Genomic DNA, 27,049 nt, shown 5'->3' with positions numbered 1-27,049 from the left:
GATGAAATTTTGTATTTAATACTCACAACAATCTTGTAAGAGAGTTCTAGATTTATTCCAGTTTTATAAATGAGCCGACAAGATAGATTAGGTGATTTGCCCAAGGTCACACAGCAAGCAAATTGAATGATGTAGTTGTGATTGAATCAAAGGTTCAGACTTCCCACTTCACTATCTCTTTGTGTGCCCTCCATGCCATGGCTGGATAAAATACTGCAAGGAAGAATTCTTTCTCTGCTGCCTAGCTGCCCTACTCATCTTCCATTCGAAGGCCTTTGGGGCCGCTCAAAGGTCTCTTCAAAGTGAACCCATGGTCCCCTCTGCTGGCAGCTGCCTATCACTGCACTTACTGTCTGTGACCTTGAACAGCCTTTGTAGGTTGAGATACCTCTGTTTAAAGCCATAGAAATAAGCCCTGGCTAACTTAAGTGGAGAGGGCTGTGAGCTACGGGACCAAAACAAGGGGGAGAGGTGGAGAGAGTCAGGGTGACATGTTAGAGGGGTTAAGGGGTATCTCAAGGACTCCAAAAGTGTTGAACAGCCAAGAAATTGTGACAGAGGGGAAGAACAGACCCTGAGGCTCCATACCAAGAGACCCCAGGACTTTACTCCTAAGGCACCACCATCTACCTGATTCTGCTCTACTGACAAGATTTCTGTGCCTCTTCATTCAGAATCCCACACTGCTGGGACACATCTAATTGTCCCAGCCTCAGCCAGGCTGGCCTCTGTACACTTGATCTGCTCCTGGATTCCCAATGGTCCTTTTGGAGGTTTTGAGAGGGGCCAGGCATGGCAGTGCATGCATGTGTGTGCATGTGTGTGTCCAAAGGATGGAAGGATAGGGTGTCACTGGTCTGAGTGACTGGGCATCCAAACTGGATAAAAGAGGGGGTTTTGATCTTCAGCAGAAATAATTTTGATTGAAATTTTTTTCAGACCACAAAGAATCATGTATACACAACAGAATAATGTAGCAGGAACTTATCCTAACTCCTTAGCCTTCTGTTTAACACAAAAATTTGAAAAAGGGAAAAGAAAAGAGTGAGAGAGATGTGATTATGCAGGACTCTGGCAATAGAGTTTTCAAAGATGTAATTTTAAAATGTGTTTGTATGTACTGTTTGTTTACATTTCTTTAATAAAGAACACTGTTTTGTGTTTGCTTGTAGAAACTTAATGAGCATTTTGAACCAGGTTAGCTTTTTATTTGGTACTTAAAATTCTGGAACTGACACTTCCCAGGCTAAGTATAAATGAAGTTTTGTGTGCACAATTCAAGTGGACTATAAACTTTTGGTATATTCAGTGACACAGTTCTGAATTTGTAATGTATATGGCATGATGTATTTTTATCTTACAGAATAAATCAATTGTATATATTTTCTCTTGATAAATAGCTGTATGAAATTTGTTTCTTGAATATTTTTCTTCTCTTGTACAATATTCTGACATCCTACCAGTATTTGTTTTACCAGGTTTTTGTTGTTTTTTGTTCTGTATAATAGTATCTAGTGTTGACAGAAATTGAATTTTTTGATGTATGTGGAATGTTATGGGTTTTGGAATTTGTGGACACAGATTTAGAAGATCTCCATTTACAAATAAAATAGTTTACATCTATAAAAAAAAAAAGAGGGGGTGCCAGGACTGGCTATAGCCAGTTTGAGAAAGAGGTCAACTAGGAAGTCAGCACCAAGATCAAGGGTACTGAATGATTCCTGTCGTCACCCACCCATCCATACCCCAAACCAGGGCTTATAACCTCAATCACATTTAGTTACTAAAATTCCATCCAAGTAAGTTATTTACTTCGCTCTGACTCAATGCTCTTTCCCAGCACCCATCCCATGAAAAACAGTCTTAAGACTCCAGGCGCTGGAGGCTGGAGAGAGCACTTACACATCCCACTCCTTGTGACTTCTCCCATGGAGGGTTTAGGGAGGAGGGAGAGAGGAGAAGTTTCTTGCATGGGTCCCCAGGGTGAGGTGAGGCAGGTGGCTTCCTGCAGGTCCTGTATGAGCAATCACACATCAGTGGCTGGGCTTGCAGTGCCCAAGACTGAGGTCGTGTTCCAAATTGCAGAATGGCACCAATACAGACCCAGCAGAAGTCAGTCCATGAGCGGGTCCTGAAAGCGCTGCACTGTGCTAAGCCAGAGGCAGTGCAAAAGTCTGAGGAGTCCTAGGGGTGAGTGCAGAGTGGCTGGGTGGCAGAGGCACTTGGGGGAGGTAAGTATTTAGAAGTGCTTAAATATTTTAACAAGCAGTGTGGCTGTGCTGGTGCATTCAGCTAAATTTCAGTCTCATTACCATACAGCCAGTTCATCACCTGCACACTCTGAGCCAGCAGGGAGATCCCTGCAGGCCCTGCTGGACAGATGCTCAATCCCAAGCCACTCTCTTAGGTACTGAGGGACATTTTTTCTGTATATCCCCAGTTAGCAGCATTCCATGTTCCTTAGCAAGGGTCCCAGTAAGTCTACAACTCCCAATCTTATCTACCATCTTTACCTATGGCTTGAAGGTCTGTGGCTGCATTGACCAATCCAGTAGCCACAGTCTACATGTGATTACTGAAATCTGAATTCAATAAAAATTTAAAATTCAAGGCCAAGGGTATAGCTCAGGGGTGCAGTGCCTGCCTGGCAGATATGAGACCCTGAGTTCAATTCCCAGCACCAAAAATAAATAAATAAATAAATATGTAGTCCTTCATTTGCCCCAGGCACATTTCAAGTACTTAATAGCCACACATGACTGGTAGGTACTATACTAGATAGATGGATAAAGAATGTTTTGATCATTGCGGAAAGTTCCATTGGTTAGAGCTGGGACTATAGTATTTGTTATAATTTGGATTTTAAAAAAAAAATTCTCCTCAAAGGCTGCTGGGGATGGGGTTTTTGGAAAGTGATTAGATCATGGGGAGGCACTAACCTCATCAATAGGTTAATTCATTTAGGATATTCATGTTAGGGCTAGTTGGAAGAAGTGGGTCATGAGGGCTGGATCTGGGGGACTATATGTGGTCCCGATTTCTTCTCTCTGGCTCTTCCTTGCTCTCTCTGCTTCCCGCCCGTCATGAGATAAGCAGCTTTCCTCTGTGCATCCTTCTGCCACGATGTTTCTGTCTTGCTCCAGGCCTAAAAGCAATGGAGCCAGACGATTTCAGACTGAAGCCTCTGAGACCATAAACCAAAGTAAGCCTTTCCTCTTTTTCGTTGTTTGTGTCAGATATGTCATCACAGTGACACACAGCTGACTAACTCAGGAGCTATCGTCTGTGAGTCTTAGGAACAGACCACTCAAGAACATGGCCTTTCCTCCCTCTCTAGTTGGCACTGCCACCACACTTGCCTCCCCAAAACTACTTCTCACCCCACCCATTGCCACACTGAGGGAGAGCAGCACACCTGTTGGATCAGCAGAGATATGTCTAGGAAATAAGCTGCACTCTTCTTCCTGAGGATTCTCCAAAACCGTTTAAGCTGACTCTTTTGTGTCTTCCTCCCAGAATTTTAGGGAAGGGAACCATTTGAATACACCCACAAAGCATGAGGGGAGAAGATAGTCTTGTCTTTCTTTACAATCGTGGTATTCTTCCTGCCTCAGCCCCTTTATAGAAATCTAGCAGTGGGAGTAAGGAGACTGTTGGGCTAGTTCTGAAGTTGGGCAGACACAGCAGGAAGGTGGCTGAAACTACTGTCTTCAATACTCTGAAGTTACGGTACCAGTCATGCTGTTCATTCTACTATGTTCCTCTCCATATAGCAAACAAAACAAAACAAAAAAAGAAACACGTGTGGCTCCTCCACTCTCCCTTTCACTGACTAGAGACCCTAGGGGATGGTAGACCCATAAGGGAAAAGGAGCCTAAGCTCCTAAATCCCCACAAGAGGAGACCTACTCATCAGTCTGACACTGACCCTAAACTGTATATATGTAAACATGAAATAAACTTCTACTGCAGCTGAATCATTGTATGTTTGGGTCTATTTGTTACAGCTGCTTAGCTTCTGCCTCAGTGAATATAGTACCTTAACAACCATGATTTATATATTTAGAGGAGTATAGAGCTTACTCATGCCAAACACTCTACTGAACACTTAATTCTCATTGAATTCTGACACAACAAGTAGTTTCTGTTGGCATTCCCATTCATAGTCGAGAAACTGATCTGCATGGAGGTCCAGCAACTTGTCCAAGTCTGCCTGACTTCAAAGCCTGTACACTTACAGATCGTATTTTCTGCTTGTCTCCATTCTCTGGCTTCATTTTTGGTTTGGCCAGTGGAAGATACAGTGGCAAAGGGGCACAGGGGAACAAAAGATGAATCAGGCTACCTGTTGGTAGTATTTTTTTATCAATGGCCATCACTGCCATTGGGAAGCTATTTCATAGGGCAGCTGCTCAGCTCCCTTCGCTGAGCCCTGAGGCCTACTTAGGTCTATGGCTTTCCACCGTCCTGGCTCCAAGGCCTTTGGCAATACCATGCTGATATCTCTCAACCCTGCCCGTACCTACATAAACAGTTCCCTCATTGACCTATCTTCACTTTTCCCTTTGAGCGCCGTCTCTTCACAGTCAGCACCCTAACAGGACAGCATGCTCATGTTTATATTAACTACCTTGGGTAAGCCCTTGAATCCAGCCAACCTCAAAGTCCAATCTACTCCTAGTTTTTTTTCCCTTCCTTGAGCCCTCACATTCTCTTTTTGCCTAACCCATTATGAGCTACATTTTCTGTCACGAGCAATCAAGAGTGATAACTGATATAGATATGTGTCAAATTCATGGACGTTTTTACAGGGAAACAGAAACTACCTCTAGATGACCTAAGGAACCTGGGAAGAAAGCAATTGAGAGAGAGAGAGAGAGAGAGAGAGAGAGAGAGAGAGAGAGAGAGAGAGAGAGTTTAGAACTAGAATGTCCCCCCAAAGTTTCATGTGAGCCAGGTGTGGTGGCACATGTCTATAATCCCCACACTCAGGGGACTGAGACAGGAGGATCACAGTGAGTATGAGGCCAACATGGGGTAGGCAGTGAGTTCAAGGCAAGTCTGGGGTACATTGTGAGCTCAAGGCCAGCCTAACTTACATAGTGAAGCCTTGTCTCAAAAAACAAAAGAATATAAAAAAGTCTCATGTGTTTAGAGGTGGGGCTCTGCAGAAGAGATTGGATGAAGGGGCGCTCCACTTACCAGTAGGTTGGTCCAATGATGACTTCATAGCAAATGTGCTGTCAGGATGTGGGGATTAGAAGAGGTGTGTCACTGGGGCATAACTGTGGAGGGTATAATGCCCTCCCTCTTCCTCCTCTTTTCTCTCTTTGCTTCCTGGCTGCCATGGGGAGCCTCCACTAGGTCTTTCTGCCATGATGTTGCTGCTTTGGAGCCAACCAACCATAAACTAAAACCTCTGAAACCCTGAGCCAAAGTAAATCTCTCCTCCTTTAAGTTGCAGGTGTCAGGTATTTTGTTCTAGCAATGGGAAGGTGACTAATACAGGAGGTGATAGCTTCTGAAACCAAAAGGAAAGCAGTAAATGCAAAGCTGCAGAGGACTTGTATCAGAGTGGTCCCCAGAAATTCAGATAGCCAGAATGAGTCAATAGTGCCATCAGGGCACTGCCCTGGAATAAACCAGTGCTAACCATCTACCATCCTTGAGTCACTTTGCCCAAGATTCAGGGTAGCAGGGTGGGGGTGGGATACTATTTATCTTTAGTTCAGTCATATGTCCAACCCTTGTCCAAGGAAAGGCAGGACACCTGGATTGGACTGATAGTTCCCACCAATGCTGCATACAACACAGGCTATTTAATTCCATAAAGGAAAATCCTTTCTCAGCACGTGGCATATATTAATTCACTTGAATCTTATGAAATAAGTACCATTATTGTCATCCCTATTTTACAGAGGACACTGAGAGACAGAGAAGCAAAGTAACTTGCCTGTAGTCACACATCTGTTAAAGTGTCAGAGCTGGGATGCAAACATAGACAGCCTAGCTCAAGTCTGTGCACCAAACCCTATACCTACATGACTTCTCCAGTGAAAGGGGAAATAAAGGCAAGGTAGGAAAAAACGCAAGGTTCTTTGTAATTATCACTCATGAAATTAGGAAGAACATCTACTCTCTATAATATTGTTTTAGCCACCAAGTATTTACAAGCCAAAAAAGAAGCAGACTTTATGAACAAAACCCCAAACACACAGGAAATATTACAAATAATCAATAACTGGAATCTCATCTTATTAAAAAGCTTTTACACAGCAAAAGAAATAACCAACAGAGTAGAGAGACAACCGAACAGAGTGGGAAAAATTTTTTCCAACTATTCCTCAGACAAAGGACTAATATCTAGAATATATAAAGAACTCAAAAAAAATCAGTATCTCCAAATTTAAAGACCTCATCCAAAAATAGGCATCTAAAATGAGTAGACCCTTCTCTCATGAACAAGTACAAATGGCAAACAAATATATGAAAAAATGTTCAGCACCACTGGTCATTTGAGAGACGCAAATTAAAACAATACTGAGATTCCATCTTACCCCAGAAAGAATGGCTATTATCAATTAAGCAACCAATAAATGTTGGCAGGGTTGTGAGGAAAAAGGAACCCTTTTCTGCTTTTGGTAGGAGTGTAGACTGGTGCAACCACTGAGGAAATTAGTGTGGAGATTCCTCAAAAAATTAAAACTAGAGGTTCTATTTGACCCAGCTATTCTCCTTCTTGGTGTCTTCCTGAAAGAATTAAAAGCATCATACCACAGTGATACATGCACACCCATGTTTATAACAGCACAGTTTGTAATAGCTAAATCTTGGAAACAGCACAGATGCCCATCAATGGGTGAATGGATAAAGAAGATGTAGTTTATTTTTATACAATGGAGTACTACTCTACCATAAAAAAGGATAAATTTGAGACATTTCTAGCTGAATGGATGCACAATGAGACCATATTCTTAAGTGAAATAAATTGGACACACATTTAAATACTGCATTGTTTCTCTGGTGTGAGAAATCAAAAGTGTAAATAGGACCAAAATGTGTAATAGATATTTGAAAATGAGAAGAAAATTTTCAAGTGAGAAGAGAAACAAGGAATAGGGTAGGGAGGAAGGAAAGAAAGGACAAGAAAAAAGAGAATAGAAGGAAAAATGGAAATAAGGAGGGGAAGAGGGGTTAAAGGGAAGGGAGAGAGTTGGGGAAAAAAGAAGAATCAAGATATACCATGTACAGGTACAAATTCCCTATGATGAATGTGATCATTATGTATATTTAAAATGTGCCAATAACATGAATTTTTTAAAAAATTTAAGAGAAAAAAACATTCACACACACACACACACACACAAAGAACTGGAGATACAAAGAGGCAGAGTGGTTGATTTCTATTTTTGAATTTTTTTTAAAAAGTCCTGCTTACCTCATAGGAGAAAGGGAAATAATTAAACTCTGGTGATCTCACTTCTAGCCATGAAGGAGACAGTGAACTATCTAGGACCCAGGGGAATTCCAGCTGTCACCAGGCTGCACTAGTCATGGTAGAGAAAACCCAGGGAATCAGAGAGGCATTATCCATCATAAAGATACTCTCTAGACCAGGTAAGAGAGAAATACCAGCACTTGGTGAAACAAAATGAAGCGGCCACGGCATTGCTCTCACTGGAGCTTTGCTGGGCTCAGTTCTCTCAGTGGCCCCTTTTGAGGTCGTTTGCACAGCCCCCGTCCTTCCACGCACTTGGCTCCCCATGGACATCCTCATTCTACACACAACAGGTGTTTGCCATGGCCTGAGAACAGCAAGGCCATGAGAAAGTCTCAGAACATAAGCCACAAGCCTCAGGCTCAGCCTTCAGCTGCTTGACAGAGGGAGCCCCAGCCCAGTCCTGCATGCTACCCCACCCCCGAGTCCACGGGATAAACACTAGTGAAATGTGTGGGCTCTGGTGCCAGACCTAGGCTGGAATCACAGCTCTGGGACTAATGAGCTGAGTTACAGTGGATAAATTGTCTAGCCTCTTGAGCTCCATCTTCTACCGTGAAGTAAAGTAATGATACTGAAATTCTCCTCCTATGCACCAGTACAGCTGAACTGGTTATGAAAACATCAAAATTCTTCCAACTGACCCGTGAATAAGTTATTATAGCCTTTGGTCCCCTACCAAACTGACTTCTCCTCTCTCTGCTGCTCTTGATCACATAATTAGGGTGTTAACTCTTGACAGAACAGCAAGCTATACTAAGACCTTAATCTAACACTACAGCCATTCTGAGTAGTAACACTAAGAGCCTGGGTAGATGGTGAGATATGGTGAGATGACCTTCCACAGTGGTCATCCTTGGGAATAAGTGAAATGATGCAGTGAAAATGTGATGGAGAGCTTGGAACATGGAAGGAACTCTGTCAAGGTCAGCTGTTATTGCTCTAAACTCAAACGCAAGGGGACCAGGACCTGAGTCCAGCCTCATGAGCAGACACAAATGGGTTATGGCTGGAAGCTGGGGACTGGTCACAGGGTGCCATGATAATCCACAGGTGAGGCTGCATGGGTAGTCCTGCTCAGAGGAAGACAACCATGTCCTGGCCCCCAGGTCAGGAGGATTTATCACTGTTGTCACTACTGCCAGCTCTACTATGCTGTGGGAATCCTATGTCTTGTTCATCTGAAACCAAGAAGCTGCTTCAGGAGGTTAACCTGTGCCTTTCTAATACCTTGGGAAATCAGGAATGAGTATCCTAATCCAAGGTTGCTTTCCTTAAGAGCCTGAAGGGTCTTAAGGAGAACCAGTATCATGTAGTGGTGAAGAGTGTGGGTTCTAGAGCCAGACTGCTTGGGTTCAAATCTCAGTTCTGTACATTTGCTTGCTATGTGAACTTGGCCCAGTCACCTAATTGTGTGTGCCTCAATTTCTTTATCTGTTAAGTGGGAATAATAATAGCATCTCCTCATAGAGTTCTTCCAGCAAATCAGTTAGGGAATACATATATATTCCTTCTCCTTATCCATGGGGGTATGTTCCAAGATGCCGATTGGATGTATAAACTGCAGATGATACTGAACCCTATCACTGAATGCCTGTTTCATTTTATTTATTTATTTTTTTATTTATTAAGGGGTACTAGGAATCAAACTCAGGAATTTATCCTTGCCAGGCAGGTGCTTATGCCACTGAGCTATATCTCAGGCCCCACCTACTTCATTTTAATTAAGCCATGACTTTTACAGTTTGAGGTGTGAAAGCAAAACTGGCATACATTTCTCTTTTCTTCACAATCTCATAGATGGAACATTCGTTCCCATTGTAAATCTTAATCTTGGCATACATCTTTTTCCCTTCCTTTTAAATCAAGAACCTTCACCTTTTTGCTTTAAAGGAAGCCTTTTGTGGCTTCTCTTTGGTATACACAAACAGCCAGCATCACTACTCTGATTGTGGCTATTAATGAGTAAAATAAGGGTTACTTGAACACAGGTACTACTATAGCCATCTAAATGACTAACGGGTAGGTAGTGTATACAGCATGGAAACACTGGACAAAAGGATGATTCATGTCCAGCCAGGATGAAGGGATGGAGAGGAATGGCATGCGATTTCATCATGCCACTGAAAACAGCACACAATTTTAAACTTAGGCATTATTTCTTTCTGGAATTTTTTCATTTAATATTTTTGGTCCATGGTTTACTCCAGGTAACTGAAATCACATAAAGTGAAACTGCAAATAAAAGAGGACTACTGTGAAGTTCTAGAATAGCACATGGCACAGAGTGAGCTCTCAGTATATGTTGGCTATTGTTGGGGGCTCAGGAGTACAAGTGGAGCTATCAGATTCATGCCCACATAATTTTATCTTACCCCACACTTTCTTCATCCTCCTACCTGAAATTCTTCCCCAGCTCCATGGGATCTCCTGGAACAGTTCTCACATTTTACAGTCTGGGAGGCCCAGAGTTAGAAAGGTTTTGCTCATGGTAATGTGCAGAATCACTGGCAAAAGTGGGACTCCATTTTAGAGTTTTGGATACCATTTCCAACAACCCATGCTGTCTCCCCACCTCTTTGCTTGGAGTATGGTTAATTTAAGGAGCATAATTTGTGTCCCATGAGTCCAGAGCAGAGGAAGTGCCTGAGAAGTGAAACAGTTGGGTCTCTTAAACGACTGTCCCTTATAAGTCCTTTATAAGTCATCCACTGAAGGTGACAGGGATGCACCTCCTACTTGGAAAGGAAAATCTGGGTTGCTTGGAACCCTAAATCCGTTAGGGCCCCAGAGAGGAAACATATCCTGCAGCCAGGACAAAGGACCAGTCAAATCAGTTCAGCCAAGAATGGGTTGGTTCCTAAAGAAGAGGGACCACTGGTGCCTCCCCGGGAGGCCTGTCCAGGAGTTTCTGGGACCAGCCTCAGAAGCCTCTCCTCCGCGGACGCATTTGTGTCCCCATCCCCATCCCCATCCCCCATGGCCCATGGGGCGCTCAACTACATTTGCTTCTTGGACAGAAGCCCGGCTTCTTCACCCTGCTCTTCGGCATCCGCGATCCCATTCGACCAATCCCCGGACGCCCCGCCCCTACTTTTGATAGATTTCCTCAAGTCCCGCCCTCGCACGTGGCCGAGCCCAAGGAGAGCTGCTCCCTTCTCCCCTAATCTGGCATGAAAGGATTGCTTTCCTTTTCCACGCCTTGGGTCGCGAGCTCTCAGAAGTCTCTGCGATCTGAGCTGCCAGGCTAGGCTTTGGGGAGACCCCCGAATGCGGGGAGGAGGTGTTCCCGGGGCCCTGAAACCTTCCAGACCCGCTCAGTGTAAACCGCCTCGGGTTTGTATCAACATCCGAGGCCGGAGACTGGCGGCAGCGGGGAACCGGCTCCGTCCGTGCGCCGGGAACACGGGAGGGTGGGGAATGGAGGGGTCCATGGGGTCGGTGGAGGGCTCCTTCCGGGGCAGAACGAGAGAGGTATCCCGGTCCTCGAGAAATAAAGATGGGGCCTGTCTAGGAAGGGCTCTGAATTGGGCTGGAGCGGTGGCTGCAGGGAGTGACTGGTGGAGGTGGGCTCCTCGCGGCCACACTGCGCCCGGCGCGCGCAGCCACCTCAGCTCAGCCGGGCGGCGGAGGGGAGCGTGAGGCGCTGGTGTGCTAAAGCCCGAGCTGCTAACTACCCGGTCCCCTCCCCCGCTACCATGGCGCTCGGCAGCTCGTCTTTGTCTCCCTCCAATATCGGGTAGGAATATGGGGGGAGGGTCTCATCTTGTGAGTCACCCCTTCTTCCACCCCCACCACCACCCGGGCGCTGGAAGAGAAGGCTTGCAGACTCGGCGGCGGTTCTCCCGTTTCCATAGCAACGGTGCGGTTGTTTTTGCGAATCCGCTTCAGTCATCCGTACTTTTCACTCTAGACTGCGCACCGGGGTCTGAGCCTCAAGGTTGGGGTATAGGTGGGGGTAAAGCCTCCCCGCAACCCTGGCGACTCAGGGAAGGTCAGCGCGGGCCGGCGAGGCGCGCTCCCTTAGCTACTCTTCACCGCCCACCCTAGCTCCACCTGGAACCCCGCCTGCCACTCGGCCCCAACAGAGCCAATCGACGTCCATACTGCCCGGGATGGGGCGGGTCTTGTGCAAATCTTGTTGCCTCCGAGAGGCACTTAGTGATACAAGAGCTGGGAGGCGGTTCCAGCGCGGACCTTGGACACCCCAGTCGCCCGCCCGCGAGCCTGTTTCTTCCCCGCCGCTGCCGAGGCTCGGAACCATCCAGCGACCGGCTAGCGGCCTCAGGTAATGCGGGTGGGGCTGGGCTCCTGGAGTCACCCCCGGGCGGAGGCCATGGGTCCCTCCCCCTCCACTTTTCCTTCCCATCCTCTTCCCCTGCCCCTTGATCCGTCGCTGACCCTAGGTCCGCCACAGGCAGCAGCATCTGGAGATCCAGGCCCTGGGCAGGGGACCTCTACCTCAGGCCGTCCCCTGAGTCCAGGAGAGGAAGCAGAGCCGCTTCCTTACCCCCAACACAACCACTGCTCAGCCCGCAGGTACCCGCCCCCCCCACCGGCACCTGGGGCTGGGGTGTAGCTGGTGCTCAAGGAGGCGCAAGTCACCCTCCCTCCTGTTACCTTTGGAGAGAAGAGGCCTGCCCAGCTCTGTGGCAGCCTCCCACTTCCACATAGCCCCCACTCATAGCCCCAGTTCACCGCCCTTCACACCACCCAAAGACTGCCCCACTTCTAGAAAGCCCACTCGGTGCTCACATCATCCCCACTTCCGTTTCTAAAGCGGACCTGAAGGAGCGAAGAAGGGACCCCTCCCCTCCTGTCCTGCTGGCAGACATTCGTAGCAGAGGCACGTCCAGTGGCCGCCCCCCCCCCCCCCGTAGCAGGCAGTGGCCCCATTTTTGGCCTCTTCTCCTGTCTGGAGATTGAAGCAGGGATGCCCTTACTCTCAGGGAGCACCTGTACCCCACTGGTCAGTGCCCGGACTCCACCCTCCACAGCTTCTTCTGCTTGCTTCCCTCACAGCCAGAATCCCAGGTCCCCTCATCCCACCTCCCAGGTCGTTCTGATCCAACTTTCCACTCTGGTAGTCGCCCCTCTCGCTGTTATCTTCCTGCTGCCCGGCAGGGACCCTGCTAAGCCCCACGGAGTCTGCGTGGCTCCTTTCCTTAAGGTGGCCTGAACCTGGAAGGCAGAAGACCTGGGTGCAAATTTTGCCTTTGGCTCAGTGGCCAAGTCACTTTTCTCTCTCTGAGCTTTCACAATACAGGGAAGGGGACAAGAATGAGGGTGAACTGGTTGAGGTGATCTTGAACAGCCTTCCAACTGACAGACTCTGGTTTGATGACTGATTTGGGAGAACAGGGCTCTGAACCACTAGCACATTTCAGAATAGAGGCCTAAGGGCTTCCATTCTCACTGAGGGGTATTGGATCTTACCCAGGCGTGGGTTCAAGCCACCCTCTCCCACATACCCTCCCATCTCCTTCTCTTAGGAGTTTCTCCTGGACAACCAGCCCACCCCTGGCATGCACAGCTCAAAACTGGAGGTGGCCAACAGGGCTTACCCTTTGTCACTTCTCCTTAAAAAGGAGAAGAAGAAGACCTGGTTACTACTGCTGTTGCTGCTGCTTGGAGAACAGCAAAGGGAGGAGAGAAAAGAGAGAAAATCTCCTGACCAGGGAGCTGTTGTCACCATGGCAACCGCCTCAGCACCAGCTCCTCTGAAGCTGGGCGAGGGTGTGGGATTATTGCCTCCTTCAGTCCCTCCCAATCTCACTGCCACTTCTCCATTTGAAGCCCACAGCCCTGAGTGCTCTCGAAGATGCCTCTAACCACGGAGGGGCAGTGGTTTTGTGTTTGGGCCTGGGCCAGTGACTTCTGAGCTGGAAGACAGGCTTCAGAGGCTACAGCTCCAACAAAACATGCCCCTGGCTAGGTTCTGGCCTTCAATTTGCTGCAGATGGGCTCTAGTTGACCTTGGGTGAACCCTTCCTTTCCCTGGCTCTGAGTTCCATCATTTCCAAGAGGTGCAGTAGAGCACAGATAAACAAAACAGGGCGACATAGTTTCAAGGAGGAAAAGGGGGCACTGGTCCTCTCACATAACCTACGAAGAGACAGCCACTGGACATGGCTGAGCCCTAGGCACTTCTTTCAGGTCTCAGCAATGGGCTCTGTGCAGATGCAGAGGGCAGGGCCGGAGCCTATGGGTGACGGCTGCATGACAGCTAACTCAGGAACAATGGGAAAAGCACTTCTCTCTCTGTCCAAGCTGCTTAGAAGTGTTCTGGATCCTACTAGAAGGGGATAAACTCTTTACCATTGAGCAGAAAGCCCCAGAAAACTTTCCCTGGCTCAGCCAGGGGTTGAATGCAGAGGCCTCTTCGAAATCCGAGAGCACCAGATGAGGGCCAGAGGGCTTCATGGCTGTGGGGGTTCCACTTCCCTGCTTCCCATGGTCTACTCATGCCCAGAGTGCTGAGCCCATGCTGCTGCCTGGCTACTGCCCAGGCTTGAAAAGGCTGATAAGGAAGCAGGTTTCAGCCAGGCCCTGAAGGCTGAATGCAGCTTGGGTTGGCCCAGAGGAGAAGAGAGGATGGCAGGGGCGAGGGAACTAGCTAAGCAGTAGATGGTGCAGGTTCTTGTTGTGAGAAGCCTGGCTCAAGAAGAGTAAAGGGGAGCAGTGGAAGGTGAGGCTACCAGGTGGACACCTTGAGACCAGATTCTAGAAAATTCTGAAGTCAAAGGGTTCACAAGCATGGCTACCTCTACCCTATATGGCAATATCTGCGGGATGGGGAGAGGCATTCTGGGGGCATAGGGGCGTAAGAAGGAAGGGACTTCCTGCAAGGCAGATGAGCCTCACAGGCATGGGCCTGGCTTTGCAAGCGGAGCCCCGGGTAGATTTCAGCCCCATAGCTGTGCTTCTGGCCATAGACATAGTGAAGATTCCAAGAGTGTTTCAAAAGAAGAAACCATGGGACTTGATGGCAAGTTGAACCTGGGGGAGAGGGAGAGGGGGCAATCTGAAGTAGTTTACAGATCATATTTCCCCCCAGAACCCAGGGATGAGGGAAAGAGGGAAGAGGCAATGAAGAGAGACAGATCGCCTCAGGCTGAGGGTGAGTGGCTGTAGATATGATTATTCAAGTACTAGTGGTACCAGCACTAAAGTGGATATTTCTGGATACCAGAGATCATGGCCTGGAGGTCAGGCAAGATGATCCCACTGAGGCCAAACGGGAGATTAGATCCTGATTTTTGCAGAAGGCAAATGGGGGTGGAGAAGGTCTGTGGTGAGCTAGAGTAGCCATGATGTGGAGAAGGTGGTCCAGGCAGGTGGCAAGGGTTCAGCATGGGTGCTCACCAGGCTCCCTCGCTGACCCGCTGGGTAACCTTGAACCAGTGTTCTCTTCTCTCAGTTTCATTTGTCACTAAAATAAGAGGATGACCTCAGAAGGCACTGTTAGCTTTGACCTGACGGACCAAGAGCAGGAGAGGAGCTGAGAAGAAATGGAGGAAGGCCTAGGCCTCGTTGGGCATGGGACTAAACAGGGACAGGGATAGAACAGAGTTGGGGGGAAGGCAGCACAGAGAGGCAGGAGAAAGGGGCAGGAGATGAGGGCCACACACAGACACGACGACACACACGGAGACGTGCGCACTCTGGCAGATTTTCAGTCTCATACACTGACACCCTCCCACACAGTCCCGGTCCCTCAGGCAGGCACTCAGGCAACCGCATGTGAGATACAGGGAGAGGCTCTGCCTCCCCCAGCACACACCTCTGCCTCTGGGTTCTCCAGCTTTTTTCCCCGGTACCCTGAGCCTGCAAAATCTTTGAACCTGAAGAGGGAGCAACCAGAAACACTGCCTCCTTCTGCCCATGGGTGTGCCAGGGGTACCTTTGACTCTGACCCCAGTGCAGCTGTCTTGGGCTCCACAGCCCCAAGCTCCTGGAGATGGCAGCCTCCCCACCCGCCAGCTCTCCTGAGGGAATGGGATGCCTCACCCTCTGGGGGTGGTAGGTAAAGAAGGATGTTGCAGCATTTTGCTGCTCCTTGATCTTCGTGGCCGGGTGGAGGAGCGTGAGTGCCAGAGATATATTATAACGAACTGGAAGTTGCCCAGCAAAAGGGTGGGGGCATGAAACTGTCCACACACTGATCTGGTGACTCAGGGCATGCCCAAAAGTAAGGATTAGAGACCACACTGGCATGGGTGGCTGCAGATGTATAATTCTTTTTGCTAAAGAGCTTCCTTTTTCAGTGTATCTTGAGGACAGTTTACCAGCAGTGGGAGCCTGGACAGCTAAAGAAACTCCAGGCAGGTGAAAGGCATGTCCCAAACTGTGTCCTGGGAAACGCAGGCTTCATGATCTCCATGGTAACCAGCAGAAGTGTCCAGTCTTCCGGGAAGGCCCCGTACCTCCCTCTGCAAATGTTTTCTCTGGCACAGGCTACATGAGGGGCTGAGGGCTGACTTGACCTCCCCTTCTCAGAAGCAACCACTCTATCTATTCAGCCCCAAATCTGAACATTCGCCTCAACCTTTCTCCCACTCACACCCTAACATCCAATCAGTCACCAAGCCCTGTCCTAGGATCTCTCTGTCCATCCATTTCTCTCGATAGCTCCTGTCCCAGCATCATCATCTGTCACCTAAACTGTGTAACCGGTTCCTCCCTGCCCTGCCCACCTCCCCTACAAGTCATCTTGCACACTGTAGCCAAAGGAAAACTTCCCTACATGTTTGTGTTCTCTCTGGCTCCCCAGCACCAAGATTAAGACCTGGCATAATGAAGCAACATGTAAATATTGTGCAATGAATGTTAGTTTTACAACCCTTGCTTAAAAGCCTCCAGGTTCTGTTCCCTGTGGGTACTTGGCATGGATGGAAGGCCTACTACAGTCAGCCTTCCACCTGTTTGGCTCAATTATGAGTTCCTGCTGGTTGGTTTGTGTTGGCTTTGTCCCCATCCCTAGCTCAAGGCCTAGCACATAGTCAGTCTCAATAAATGCTTTGGAGACGAAGGAGTTAATCAAAAGCATACTGTACCTCAGAGTCATCAGTGCTCTAGGCTAAGATTCCTACTTGTACACAGGAAGGAGGGAGTGGCTGGAAAGGCGTTGAGAGGCGGTGTCAGGGACACACATAAGAAACCTGCCTTTGGTCCTAGCAGGAGAGGAGCTTGCCCAGGAGGGAGGGGGCTGCAAGCAGAAATCCCTGCACAGCAAGAAGAGGAGTTGAAGCTTTGTGCTATGGGTGTGGGGAGCTATGGAAGGTGGAAGAGGAGAGGTGAGAATGGAGGTCATGGTGTGCCGCAGCAGGGGTCACCAGCAGGGCCAGCTGAGATCTTGAAGGCTGGAGCTCCTCAGGCTCAGAGGAGCTTTCTTGAGGTTCAGGGTGTTGTCGGGGGGAGAGGTGGTGCTGTTAAGGCAGGAGGTGTGAGGGGTATGCTGGGCAGGGACCATGGACCAGGGAAGGTGGGCTTCCCATGGGGAGGGGTGGGAGAAAGCCAGAGCCTTGCTGTACCCTGATGGGAGTTGTTGGGCTGCGTGGCCAAAGGAGGAGACCCTGTTGATAAAGAGGATCCTGGCTAGGAAGTCAGGCTCCCTATGGAAGGGTGTGTTGTGGCGGGGGCGGGGGAGGGGCCTGGGGAATCCTGCTAATGTGAGGGCCTTGCCCAGGGCCAAGCTGAGGGAACTCCCTGTCCTCTAGGCCTTGCCATGGGGAAGACCAACAGCAAGCTGGCCCCCGAGGTGCTGGAGGACCTGGTGCAGAACACAGAGTTCAGTGAGCAGGAGCTGAAGCAGTGGTACAAAGGCTTCCTGAAGGACTGTCCCAGTGGCATCCTCAACCTGGAGGAGTTCCAGCAGCTCTACATCAAGGTGAGTGCAGGCGGACCCCGGGACCCCAGTTCCTAAGGGGGCAAGAGCGGTGGGACGGGCGCCCAGGAAGGTGGGGGCAGCGGGGAGGTGAGGAGAATCTGACGTGTGCCCCATGCCCACACCGGCCTCAGTTCTTCCCCTACGGCGACGCCTCCAAGTTTGCTCAGCACGCTTTCCGCACCTTTGACAAGAACGGCGACGGCACCATCGACTTCCGGGAGTTCATCTGCGCCCTGTCGGTCACCTCCCGCGGCAGCTTCGAGCAGAAGCTCAACTGGGCCTTTGAGATGTACGACCTGGACGGCGACGGGCGCATCACGCGCCTTGAGATGCTGGAGATCATCGAGGTGCGCGGGGAAGGGGGTGCCCAGGCCTGGGGAGCTCCTGCTATGCCCCAGCTCTCCCCACCCAGGGTCTAGCGATCCATTGCAAGCCCTGGGCTGTTTTACATAAGGGGCAGCCACTGTCAGAAGCCCCATTTTACACACACACACAAGGAAATGGTAGCAAGTGGCTGTTTATGATTCAAATCAGGGGAGCCTGACTCCAGACTCTAAGGGTTTTTGTTGTTAGTGTTGTTTTGTGGTGTCCTGGTTTTGTTTTTTTCAGATAAGATCTTGCTTTGTAGTCCAGACTAACCTTGAGCTCATGGTCCTCCTGCTTCACCCTTCCCAGTGCTAGGATTACGGGCATGTACCACCAAGTCCAGCTCAGTTTACATTCTTAACTTATTTATTCTTTAGGCTAATAAATTTTGACTGTTTGTTACATGCCAGGTACTGTTCAAAATTCCTGCTTTCAGCCAGGCATACTGATGCACACCTGTACAACCCCAGCACTGCTGAGGCAGGATCTCTGTGAGTTCGAGGCCAGCCTATGCTACACACTTAGTTCAAGGCCAGCCTGAACTACATAGTGAGACCCTGTCTCAAAAAACGAGCAAGCAAACAACAACATCTGAAAAAAACAAAGTTCTTGCTTTCAGGGGGATTCCTTCTAGTGAAAAATTTTAAAAGTTAAACCTAGTGCCTTGTTGGCCAGCAGTATGAAGAGGATAAGCAGAATAAGGAAAGAGTGAGCTCGAATCAGGCGAGGAGCTAACCCAATGCCTGTGCAAAGGGAGCAGTAAATGCAGGTGCGATTTTGTTTGCAAGTTCAGGGAGTGGCCAGTGGCCAGGTTAGTAGGAGAGGAAGGAGTAGAGGGGAGAGTGACCCTAAGGAGGTCAGATAAGGAGCAGGGGCCCAATACTGTGCCTCTCAGACTCGGGTAGAAGCTTTGAGTTTGTTCTGAGTATGGAGAACAGGTGAGGGGAGAGGGCAGCAGCAGCAGGGTGACCACGAAGGGGAATTCTGGGGCAGCTGGTGGAGGCTGCACACATGCAGGGGCTGTGGAGGGGTAGGAAGTGGGTGGGGGTGGGATCGCTGGCAAAATCAAGGCTGCCAAGGTTCCTTGGAGGATTGGCTGCAGAGTGTGGAGAGGGGACTGAAGAATGACTTAGGTCTGGAGTTTGAATAACTGGCAGAATAGGAGAGCTGCTCACTGAGACGGAACTCTGGAGGAGGCATAGGCTGGAGTGAGGAATTGTGTTTGAGATGTGCTTTGTTTGAGGTACTCATTAAATACTCAGTCTTTTTTTTGGGGGGGGGGCGCGTTTTCCAGTACCGGGAATTGAATTCACGACCTCGCGCTTGCCAGGCAGGCCCTGTGCCGCTGAGCTAAATCCCCAGCCCAAATACTCCGTCTTGATGGCCACATATCACCTTCCAGTACCCTCACCATTCCCCAGTGTTCTTCCCGCCCACTCCCAGGGCCCTCTTATTCACCCTCGACCCTCCCTGCCTTGTGTGGGTGCTCACACCTTCCTTCTCGTCCCCACTGCAGGCTATCTACAAGATGGTAGGCACTGTGATCATGATGCGTATGAACCAGGATGGGCTCACACCCCAGCAGCGTGTAGACAAGATCTTCAAGAAGATGGACCAGGATAAGGATGACCAGATCACACTGGAAGAGTTCAAGGAGGCGGCCAAGAGTGACCCATCTATTGTGTTGCTGCTGCAGTGCGACATGCAGAAGTAGAGGCTGGTGAGGGGCAGAGCCCCTGGCCAGGAGGGGCAAGGCCACCTCCCAACCTGATGACCTCTCTGGCTGGCTTTTCCCCAGGGGGAGGGACACTCTAGCCTCACTCTCCAGTCTACCCACTCCACTGCCCAAACCCTTCCTCCCCTCAGTCAAGTTCCCTGAGGGACCACCTAACCCTGTAAAGGAGACAGGTCCTTGGATAGCCTGTCATCTAGTCCCATCCCCGGCCTTGGCCCAGAACCAACATCTATTGGCCATAGGGGAGTTGGCTTTTACCCTAAAAGGCAGAGTTTGGAGGGGGGTTGGGTTCTGCTTTGAAATCCTGTTGTTCCTGGGATTGTGCTTTATGGAATGGGGTCTCTCAGGGCTCCAAAGGGCCAAAGTGGGTCTGTCCTTTCCTAAGGACTCAGATCCCTTAAATGTGGTCTCTGCCCTGCCCCTTTGACTCTGTCTGGTCTCTCTGGCCCACAGCCTTCAGAGTGTTCATTCAGTCCTTTCTTCAGCTAATGTTTATTGAGCACTTATTTAATGCCAGGCACCTTTAGGTGCTAAGACTATGGTATTTTACAAGACATATTCCTTGCCCTCTGGAAGCTCATAAAGGGGCAACTTCCGGTGGTCACGGTCTCTGAGAGGGTTGTTGTGCCCAGCTGAGAAGAAGTGGGAGGAAGTTTGGCTGGTTTGAAAGGCACTATTGGGTCTTCCAGCTCCACCCAGGTGGAAAGAACTCAGACATTTAGGAGCCATGTGAATGGAGGTTTTAAGAAAAGTGAAAATCTATGTAATTCTTATTTTTTTAGTACCCTTTAAAAGAGCCAAAATCATCTTATTAAGTTAGAATATTAAATATACTCTATATTACTTGGTTTCTTATGAAAATGATTAAATGAATATAGAAATGCTAATTTTCAGAGGGGGAAAAGAGAGGTAAAGGGGAGGAAATACCACCGTACCTAACAGATAACCCTTTGGCGGTGGGAGTCAGGCTGAGTCCTGAGCTGTCACCATCAGCAGTTTTTGCTGCTTCTGCTGCTTTCTTTTTATTACCTTTTTCAATTCAACAAGTGACTCTTTATTGCACACTTTGGGTGCTGACTTCAGAGACAGAAATGGCAGCATTTACCAGGAGTGGGACAAGTGTATATCCCATACATTGGTGGTTTGTTTCTGAGTTTGGTTTGGTTTCTGGGGTGGGCTTGTTCGTTCACTGCCTCAGATACAGAAGGAGCTAGAAGAAAAGGACCACCTGGCTATTGATTAAGCTCCCAGGCTGCATTCATAGACCAAACGCCTAAAACTGTACTGGGTGTGTTCCATTTGAAAGGCTTTTCTTAACCCCTAGGCCTAGATCTGCACCTTCCTAGTGCACTGGCTTTGCTTTCTGATTTTTGAATCTATGAGCTCTACAGCTGCATGCTTTGACTGCCAGAAAAATTCATCTTGCTTCTCCATCAAGTTGTTCCCTTTACTTTCTCCTGTACTTGTAATCAAAAATTAGCTTTGATGTACAGTGACAGTTGACTTCCTCTTGAACTGTTGGTAAAAACAGTCTAGTACAAGGATGCTGTCCCCCCAGGGTGGGAGTGGGGAATGACTGCAGAGCCAGGGCATGTGATGGTGGGAAAGGTGTCTGCAGGAAAGTGATGCAGCTTGTCCCTGACTTCCAAATGCTCACCTGTCCTGACTGTGCAGGTGGAAACTTGAGTATGCTGACCTATGGTCCCAAGCGCTATTGGACCTTCCTTCTTGTGACCCTTGGAGGTTGCAAGGTCACTGGGTTGCCACCTTGTTCTGTCCTGCCTATGACCAAATCACATGGTGAGGCTAGAGAATTCATATCCTCAGATAGTAGCTAGCAGGTATTTATCTAGTAATGCCTCAAAGGATGTTCCATCACTCTCAGGAACTGGGTATTAGGTGTGTCTTGTGCTGTCAGTCAGCACCACAGATACATAAATGCCCCATACCCAGACTGAATCTTCTGGTGAAAAGCTTTTTGCTAAACAGGGTTCCTGCCCTGAATCAAGCTTAACTCCCAGTCCCATGGAATTTCATGGCTTTCAAAGGTTTTCTTTCTGCCCCATCTCATTCAATCCTCACAGCCCAGGGAGATAGGGATCTTCATTTTTTCTCTCCAGACTTGGAAGCTACAGTTCAGAGGTGGGGGAGCCCTTTGTTCTGGAGCACATAGTCAGGAAGTGATATAATGCTAGGACTTGAACCCAGGCTCACTAAGAGAAGCATTCTCTTCCTTGCTCATTTGCGCGTCTGATTTGTGCAGAGGCCGGCTGTGGGTTAAGCCAAGTTGGCTTTCGTCTTCTGTAAGCTTTCTGCTAAAGTTCCTGAAGCTAAGGTCTTTCAAAAAGGAATAGGGACTCAGTTGGAGTGCCCTACATTTTCAGGCATCCTGTGTTTGGCTTCTGCACAGTGCTGCTAATAGGCCAATGCTATCCTTAAAGACCTCTGACTGAGAACCCTGGAAAGTGTCTTGCATTGTCTTTACCACCATCTTCTTCCCTAGGAGAATGATTTTTGTTTTTTCCAAGTTGGTAGGCAAGTCCTACCAATGAGAGCATGCTCCACCAGGCTGCTGGACATGTACCCATGCATGGGTGATGTGTGGTGGTCAGACCAAGGGTTTTCAGACAGCCCAGCAGAGTGAACCCAATGCAAGGCCAGTGTGAGACCATCTTCTCAGTGGTGGCAGGGAGACACAGGCAGGCCAGGCCTGGCTCCCACATTCTTTTGGGTATCACAAGGACTGTGTGCCCATGAGCTCATGTGGTGGAGCACTAGCCCTGCTTTGAGAAGAGGGACAGGCCCTCCATCTCGGCTTCAGGTCAGAGGTGCTTGCCATCAAGCAGAGATTTATAATAGCTTACACAGGCACAAAAATAGTCAGACAGTTAAGTCACTGGTATAGCCAAAGTCCCCTTGAAATTTTGTATCGTCTTACAGCAACTCTGAATTACGAGGTTCCAGAATATGCCTTCTCACGTATCCTGTCCTCATTTCATCTTTTTGGGTTAATTGATAGGACTTTTAGTTTTTATCTCCAAAAGTCATCAGCACAGGCTTCTTCAGATGACCGCTCCAGTCCTCAGAACTATAGTCAGTATTATTTAACTTACCTTTGAGTCAAAAATTCAGAAAAAATCAGTTCACAAGCAAAGGCACCAAATCCTTTCTTTTGCCTGGCAATGGGAATCCCTAGAGACAGAAAACCACCCTGCTGCAGAGAGAAAAGTTAGTGTGGGGTAGAAAGAGAATCGGGGAAGAAGTTGGTGTTTCTAGGCAGGTTATCAAGCTGACATTGTAAATATTTTTACACAGAAAGTTTATTAAAGCAACAAATATTTCCTGAAGATCCACCCTGGGTGAGGCTTTGTGTTGATTTTAGAGATCACTGTAGGCACAAAAATTCATTTCTTACATATTTTATTCATCATTCTTGAAAAAAGAAATCATTCAAATCTTCAATTTAAGAGTCTCAGAAAAATATAAGATTTTCTTTCTGAAAACTTCAAGGTTTTCTTTGTATCTTTGCGGGAGTGTGGGGGCAGGACAGGGCATCCAGGTGTGGCCCCTTCCTTTAGGGACCAGCCAGTCAGGCCAGGGCAGCAGCAGCAGCAGCAGCAGCAGCAGTGTGCCTGGGGAAGCTGAGGGGCTGTGTGGCAGAAGGGCCCCAACTCACCACGAGTTCCCTGGTGTCGCCCCATCCACTGAGGATGTGCTGTGCCCACAGTGACTGCCTCACTGTCCACCCCTGTGCCGTGTGCTGTGTGTGTTTCCCACTGACAATGAATAAAAGATGTGACTGTGCTGAGACCTGTGCTCTTCCTGCTGGGGTGGGGCTGGGGTAGGGGTGATAGAAATTTAGGGGTCCCATACAGTGGGGACACCTCAGGGATCTCCTGAGGCCAAGGTCTTTGTTCTGGCAAGGACTCTGGTCTCAAGGCACAGGAACCCACTTGCATCAAAGAAAGAGGGGAGCAGATCAAAAGGGACCCTGGAGATGGAAAGTCAGGGAGGCTGGGTCTCAAGGGCATAGGACTGGCCCTCTAAGCTTGTAGGCTCTTCTCCCATACACAGTATCTGCATCTGTGTTCTCTTCATACTTGCTTGGCTTCCCTGCACAGAGTGGCTGCATCTCCATCTCTGCATCAAGACCTAGCAGTGATGGACATCTCCATTCTGTCTTTTAGTTCCAGTTCTCAAGCCACAGGATCTACTTGGGTTGGCTTAGCTTTTGGGATGACCCCTAGGTCAAAGGTCTTCTCTTGATCCAATCATCTGAGCCAGACTGGACACAGCACAGCATTTCCCCCCAAAAGGAAGCTAATGGCAGCAAGCGTGGGAACTTAATTTTTCTCTCTGTCCGGTGGAAGTTATCACAAGAACCCAAACGAGGGGATAGTGGCCAGTGGGAAGAAAAGCCAAGAGCCTGGGAGGAATTAGTTCATATGCTGCCCTTTGCACAAATAAAGAAACGGTACAACTGGGTGTGATGGCACATGCATATAATCCCAGCCTTCCAGGAGACCAAGGCAGGAGAATCACAAGTTTAAATCCAACCTGGGCAATTTAGCAATTTAGTTGGAACCCTGTCTCAAAATAAAAATTTTTTAGAAAGGGCTGTGGATGTAGCTCAGTGTAAGGCCCTGGTTTTAATCCCTGGTAGCAGGAAAGAAGGAAAGAGGAAAGGGAGGAAAGGAAAGGAAGAAAAAAGGTACTCTTGGAGTGGAAGCAGCCCCGTAAGTATGCAGCTAGACAGTGCGTGGCACCTTTGGCTTATTTAGAAAAACACCCCTGTTTATGTACAGATGCAGCCTTGTGATGCCAGGGAGCTCAGCGAGCCTCACCTGTCCGCTGTTCAAGGCAAGCCTGTTCCTCCACCCACAGGATTCCAGCCCTGAGACCCCTAAACTGGCCCAGCTGTGGGAGAACAGGGGTGGGGATGGAGTGCTCCTCTCAGAACAGCCCAGCATCCAGAGCAGTGCCACTCCCTGCAGGGGTTGGGGGCGGTCGCAGCCGGAGGTACCTGCTTCTTTCTGAACGCTTGATTGCTTTTACAAGGTTTTCCTCAAGGACACCTGGAGGGGGCAGCTCCCTTGGCAGGAAGCAATTAGGACAGAGGAAGGAGGCTAACCTGGCCTTGGGGTAACCATGAACCCTAGGAGGTGACTCAGAAGCCTGAGAACCCGAGGCCCCGAGGCCGCTGTGCCCAGCTGAAGCCAATCCACACAGGGGAGACGCCATAGTCCTACCCCTGCCGCGGCAGTGCAAATGGCTCGGGTTGCCTTTCCCCGGGGTCCCTCATATCTTTCACCCAATCACATTGGTCCATCTCCTGTTTTCAGCCTTGCCTTCTGTCTGGTCTCACTGGCACCAAGAAGCTAGCACAGTCTTCTCTGAATGCACTCCTGGCCACGCCAGCTGTGCAAGAGCTCTCTCTGCCCTTGGGGTGATCTGCTCCTGAAACTTCCCTCAAGGCCCCACGTGATTGGCACCCGCTGACCTCAGAACCCTGCTCCTGTCTCACATCACACCCTTGTACCCTGCACTCGAACCACCTTGAATTATCCCCTTCCCTCCCATCTCCCCCCATTTTCCCAAGGAGTCACTTGGGCCTCTGAACTTGTACACAACAGGCCAGTGCCCTTTCCTGGGTCACATATTCCCCTGCCTCAGTGGCCTCATCCTCTGTGAAGCCCTCAAGACCCTCAGCTGACTCCTCCTGGGTATGCTATCACAGTCAGCAGAGCACATTTAAGGGGTTTTCATTTTGTTTTGTTTTGCTTTGTGGTACTAGGGATTGAACCTAGGGCCTTCACACTGAGCTACACTCCCAGCCCCACTTTTTTTGAGACAGGGTCTCACTTAGTGGCTAAGTTGCCCAGGCTAGGCTTGAACTTGCGATCCTCCTGCCTCAGTTTCCAAGTGCTGGGATTACAGGTGTATGCCACTACGCCCAACTATGTCTCATTTTTTTAAGACAAGGGAATGAAGGCTCAGAGATTGGTAAATCTGGAACTTGAACTCAAGTCTCCCAACATGACTTATGGTTTCTGAGCTGTGGGCGGGAACCCAAATCAGATTGCAAAAAGGGGAGATAGAAAACCACAAACTCTGGGCTTCAGAGGAGGAAGGATCTTGCTTGACAGTGGCAGGGATCAGTAAAGGGCCAAGGGAAGAGATGCCTTTACAGAGGAGGTGGCATCTGCCCAGGATCCTTATAAATGCCAGCCAACAGGGGCAGACATGCTGTGCAGGATGGCCCAGAGAGCAGTTCAGGTGCGGGATCTGTTCCCAGTTTACTTATCTGAAGAAACGCCAGACCTGGAGGGAAAGTGCTGGCTGGAACCCTGGAATACAGAGCCAGGGAACCCCTGCACCCAGCCTGCTCTCAGGAAGTGACAGGCAAGCCAGAGAGGATGGCCAGAAGCCCAGAAAGCTAAAAAGAAATGCTGAGGATCCAGTTCTCTAACCCTTCCAAAGAGGGTCCAGGGGAAGCTCTTTAAAGGGACTGAGCCAGAGTCTGGGCAGGATTTCTTAATGGCAAGCAGCAGAGGTCTCCTCATGTCTGTGCGAGTAAAGGGGAATATATTAGCCATGACCTTTGGTTACAGGTGAGCAAAGCACGAGTTTAAGTGAAAAGGGAGGTTTATCAGCTCAGCTTATGTAACTGGGAAGTTCCTGCCCGGCTGGATTAGAGGCTCGGTGCTGTACCTTCTCCCTCCCTGCAGCTGCCTCTTTCTCTGTGACCTGGTTGTCCTCCAGATGGACTTCCTCCATGTCCTTTCACTGCCACAGGGAGAGATGGGCCCCCAGCTTACATCATCCCAAATCAATAACCCCAGAGGAAAAAGAGCCAAATCTCCCCGCATCCTTTAGGACTGCCCAAAGGTGGTCACACGGTCATCCCTGGTCAGGTCTTGGTCATAAGGCACTCCTTCACTGGGGAGTCAGGGAGGCAGGGCTTGTTACTAGAAGAGGCTGGGAAATGTGGCTAGGTCAAGCAAAACCCACAGCCATCAACTTCCTTCTGTGAGGCCTTCGTTGAAGCCATGTGAGGAAAGCCATGGAAAGTCAGTGTGCTGGTTGGCTCACTCTGCGAGCAGAGACTTTCTCCCCTACTTCTGCTTGACATTCTGTATAACTGCAGCCTGCCGCATCTGGGTCTTTTGGGAGCCAACTGTATTTCACAGCATCTCCAGTCATGTTTGAGGTTGACTACCCAGTTCCCGGTTCCCAGTTACCAGTTCCCTAGGAACTGGGATTTGATGGGCCCACATTGTCTCTTTAAGCCAGCCACATAAGTCAGAACCACTGAGTATGGGATGGTTCACCTTTGTGTCAAGTGCTCATCAGCAACCAAATAACCACTCTATACATTTTCTACAAGTGACATCTTTTTCCATGAGGAACCTGTGAATAATCCACCTCTACCTAGACTTTCAAGTCTTTATTGCTGTGTGACAAGCTACCCCAAAATTTAGTGCTTAAAACAATGTCAACTTGTTATTTTTCTTGATTCCATGAGTGGGCTGGGCTCAGAGGAAGGTTTTAGTGTTCCTGT

At 49.0% G+C, this 27,049-nt stretch overlaps 1 protein-coding gene across 2 annotated transcripts; it reads left to right on the top strand.

Annotated features, from left to right (window-relative positions):
- The first annotated feature begins 11,628 nt into the window (after nucleotides 1–11,628).
- Nucleotides 11,629–23,298, top strand: Hpcal4 (hippocalcin like 4). 2 transcript variants are annotated; one of them, XM_005395263.2, is made up of 4 exons: nucleotides 11,629–11,786; nucleotides 17,218–17,387; nucleotides 17,519–17,734; nucleotides 19,270–23,298. In XM_005395263.2, the coding sequence occupies exons 2-4, from the start codon at nucleotides 17,226–17,228 to the stop codon at nucleotides 19,465–19,467; spliced, it is 576 nt and encodes a 191-aa protein (XP_005395320.1). In that variant the 5' UTR covers nucleotides 11,629–11,786; nucleotides 17,218–17,225; the 3' UTR covers nucleotides 19,468–23,298. The 2 variants fall into 2 exon arrangements, with proteins under 2 accessions (XP_005395320.1, XP_013375104.1); XM_013519650.1 differs by lacking the exon at nucleotides 11,629–11,786 and adding an exon at nucleotides 16,672–16,794.
- The last annotated feature ends 3,751 nt before the right edge of the window (nucleotides 23,299–27,049 follow it).

Source organism: Chinchilla lanigera, unplaced genomic scaffold (assembly GCF_000276665.1).
Source record: "Chinchilla lanigera isolate Chin_1 unplaced genomic scaffold, ChiLan1.0 scaffold00051, whole genome shotgun sequence".
Classification (NCBI taxonomy): domain Eukaryota; kingdom Metazoa; phylum Chordata; class Mammalia; order Rodentia; family Chinchillidae; genus Chinchilla; species Chinchilla lanigera.
This window is presented reverse-complemented; position numbering and strand designations above follow the sequence as displayed.

Excerpts from the sequence above, each read along its gene's own strand:
- Hpcal4 (XM_013519650.1), top strand. The coding sequence starts at position 16,758 with ATGGGTGTGGGGAGCTATGGAAGGTGGAAGAGGAGAG. Across the intron at positions 16,795-17,217 it reads TGGAAGGTGGAAGAGGAGAG|GCCTTGCCATGGGGAAGACC; the intron begins GTGAGAATGGAG and ends CCTGTCCTCTAG. Across the intron at positions 17,388-17,518 it reads TCCAGCAGCTCTACATCAAG|TTCTTCCCCTACGGCGACGC; the intron begins GTGAGTGCAGGC and ends CACCGGCCTCAG.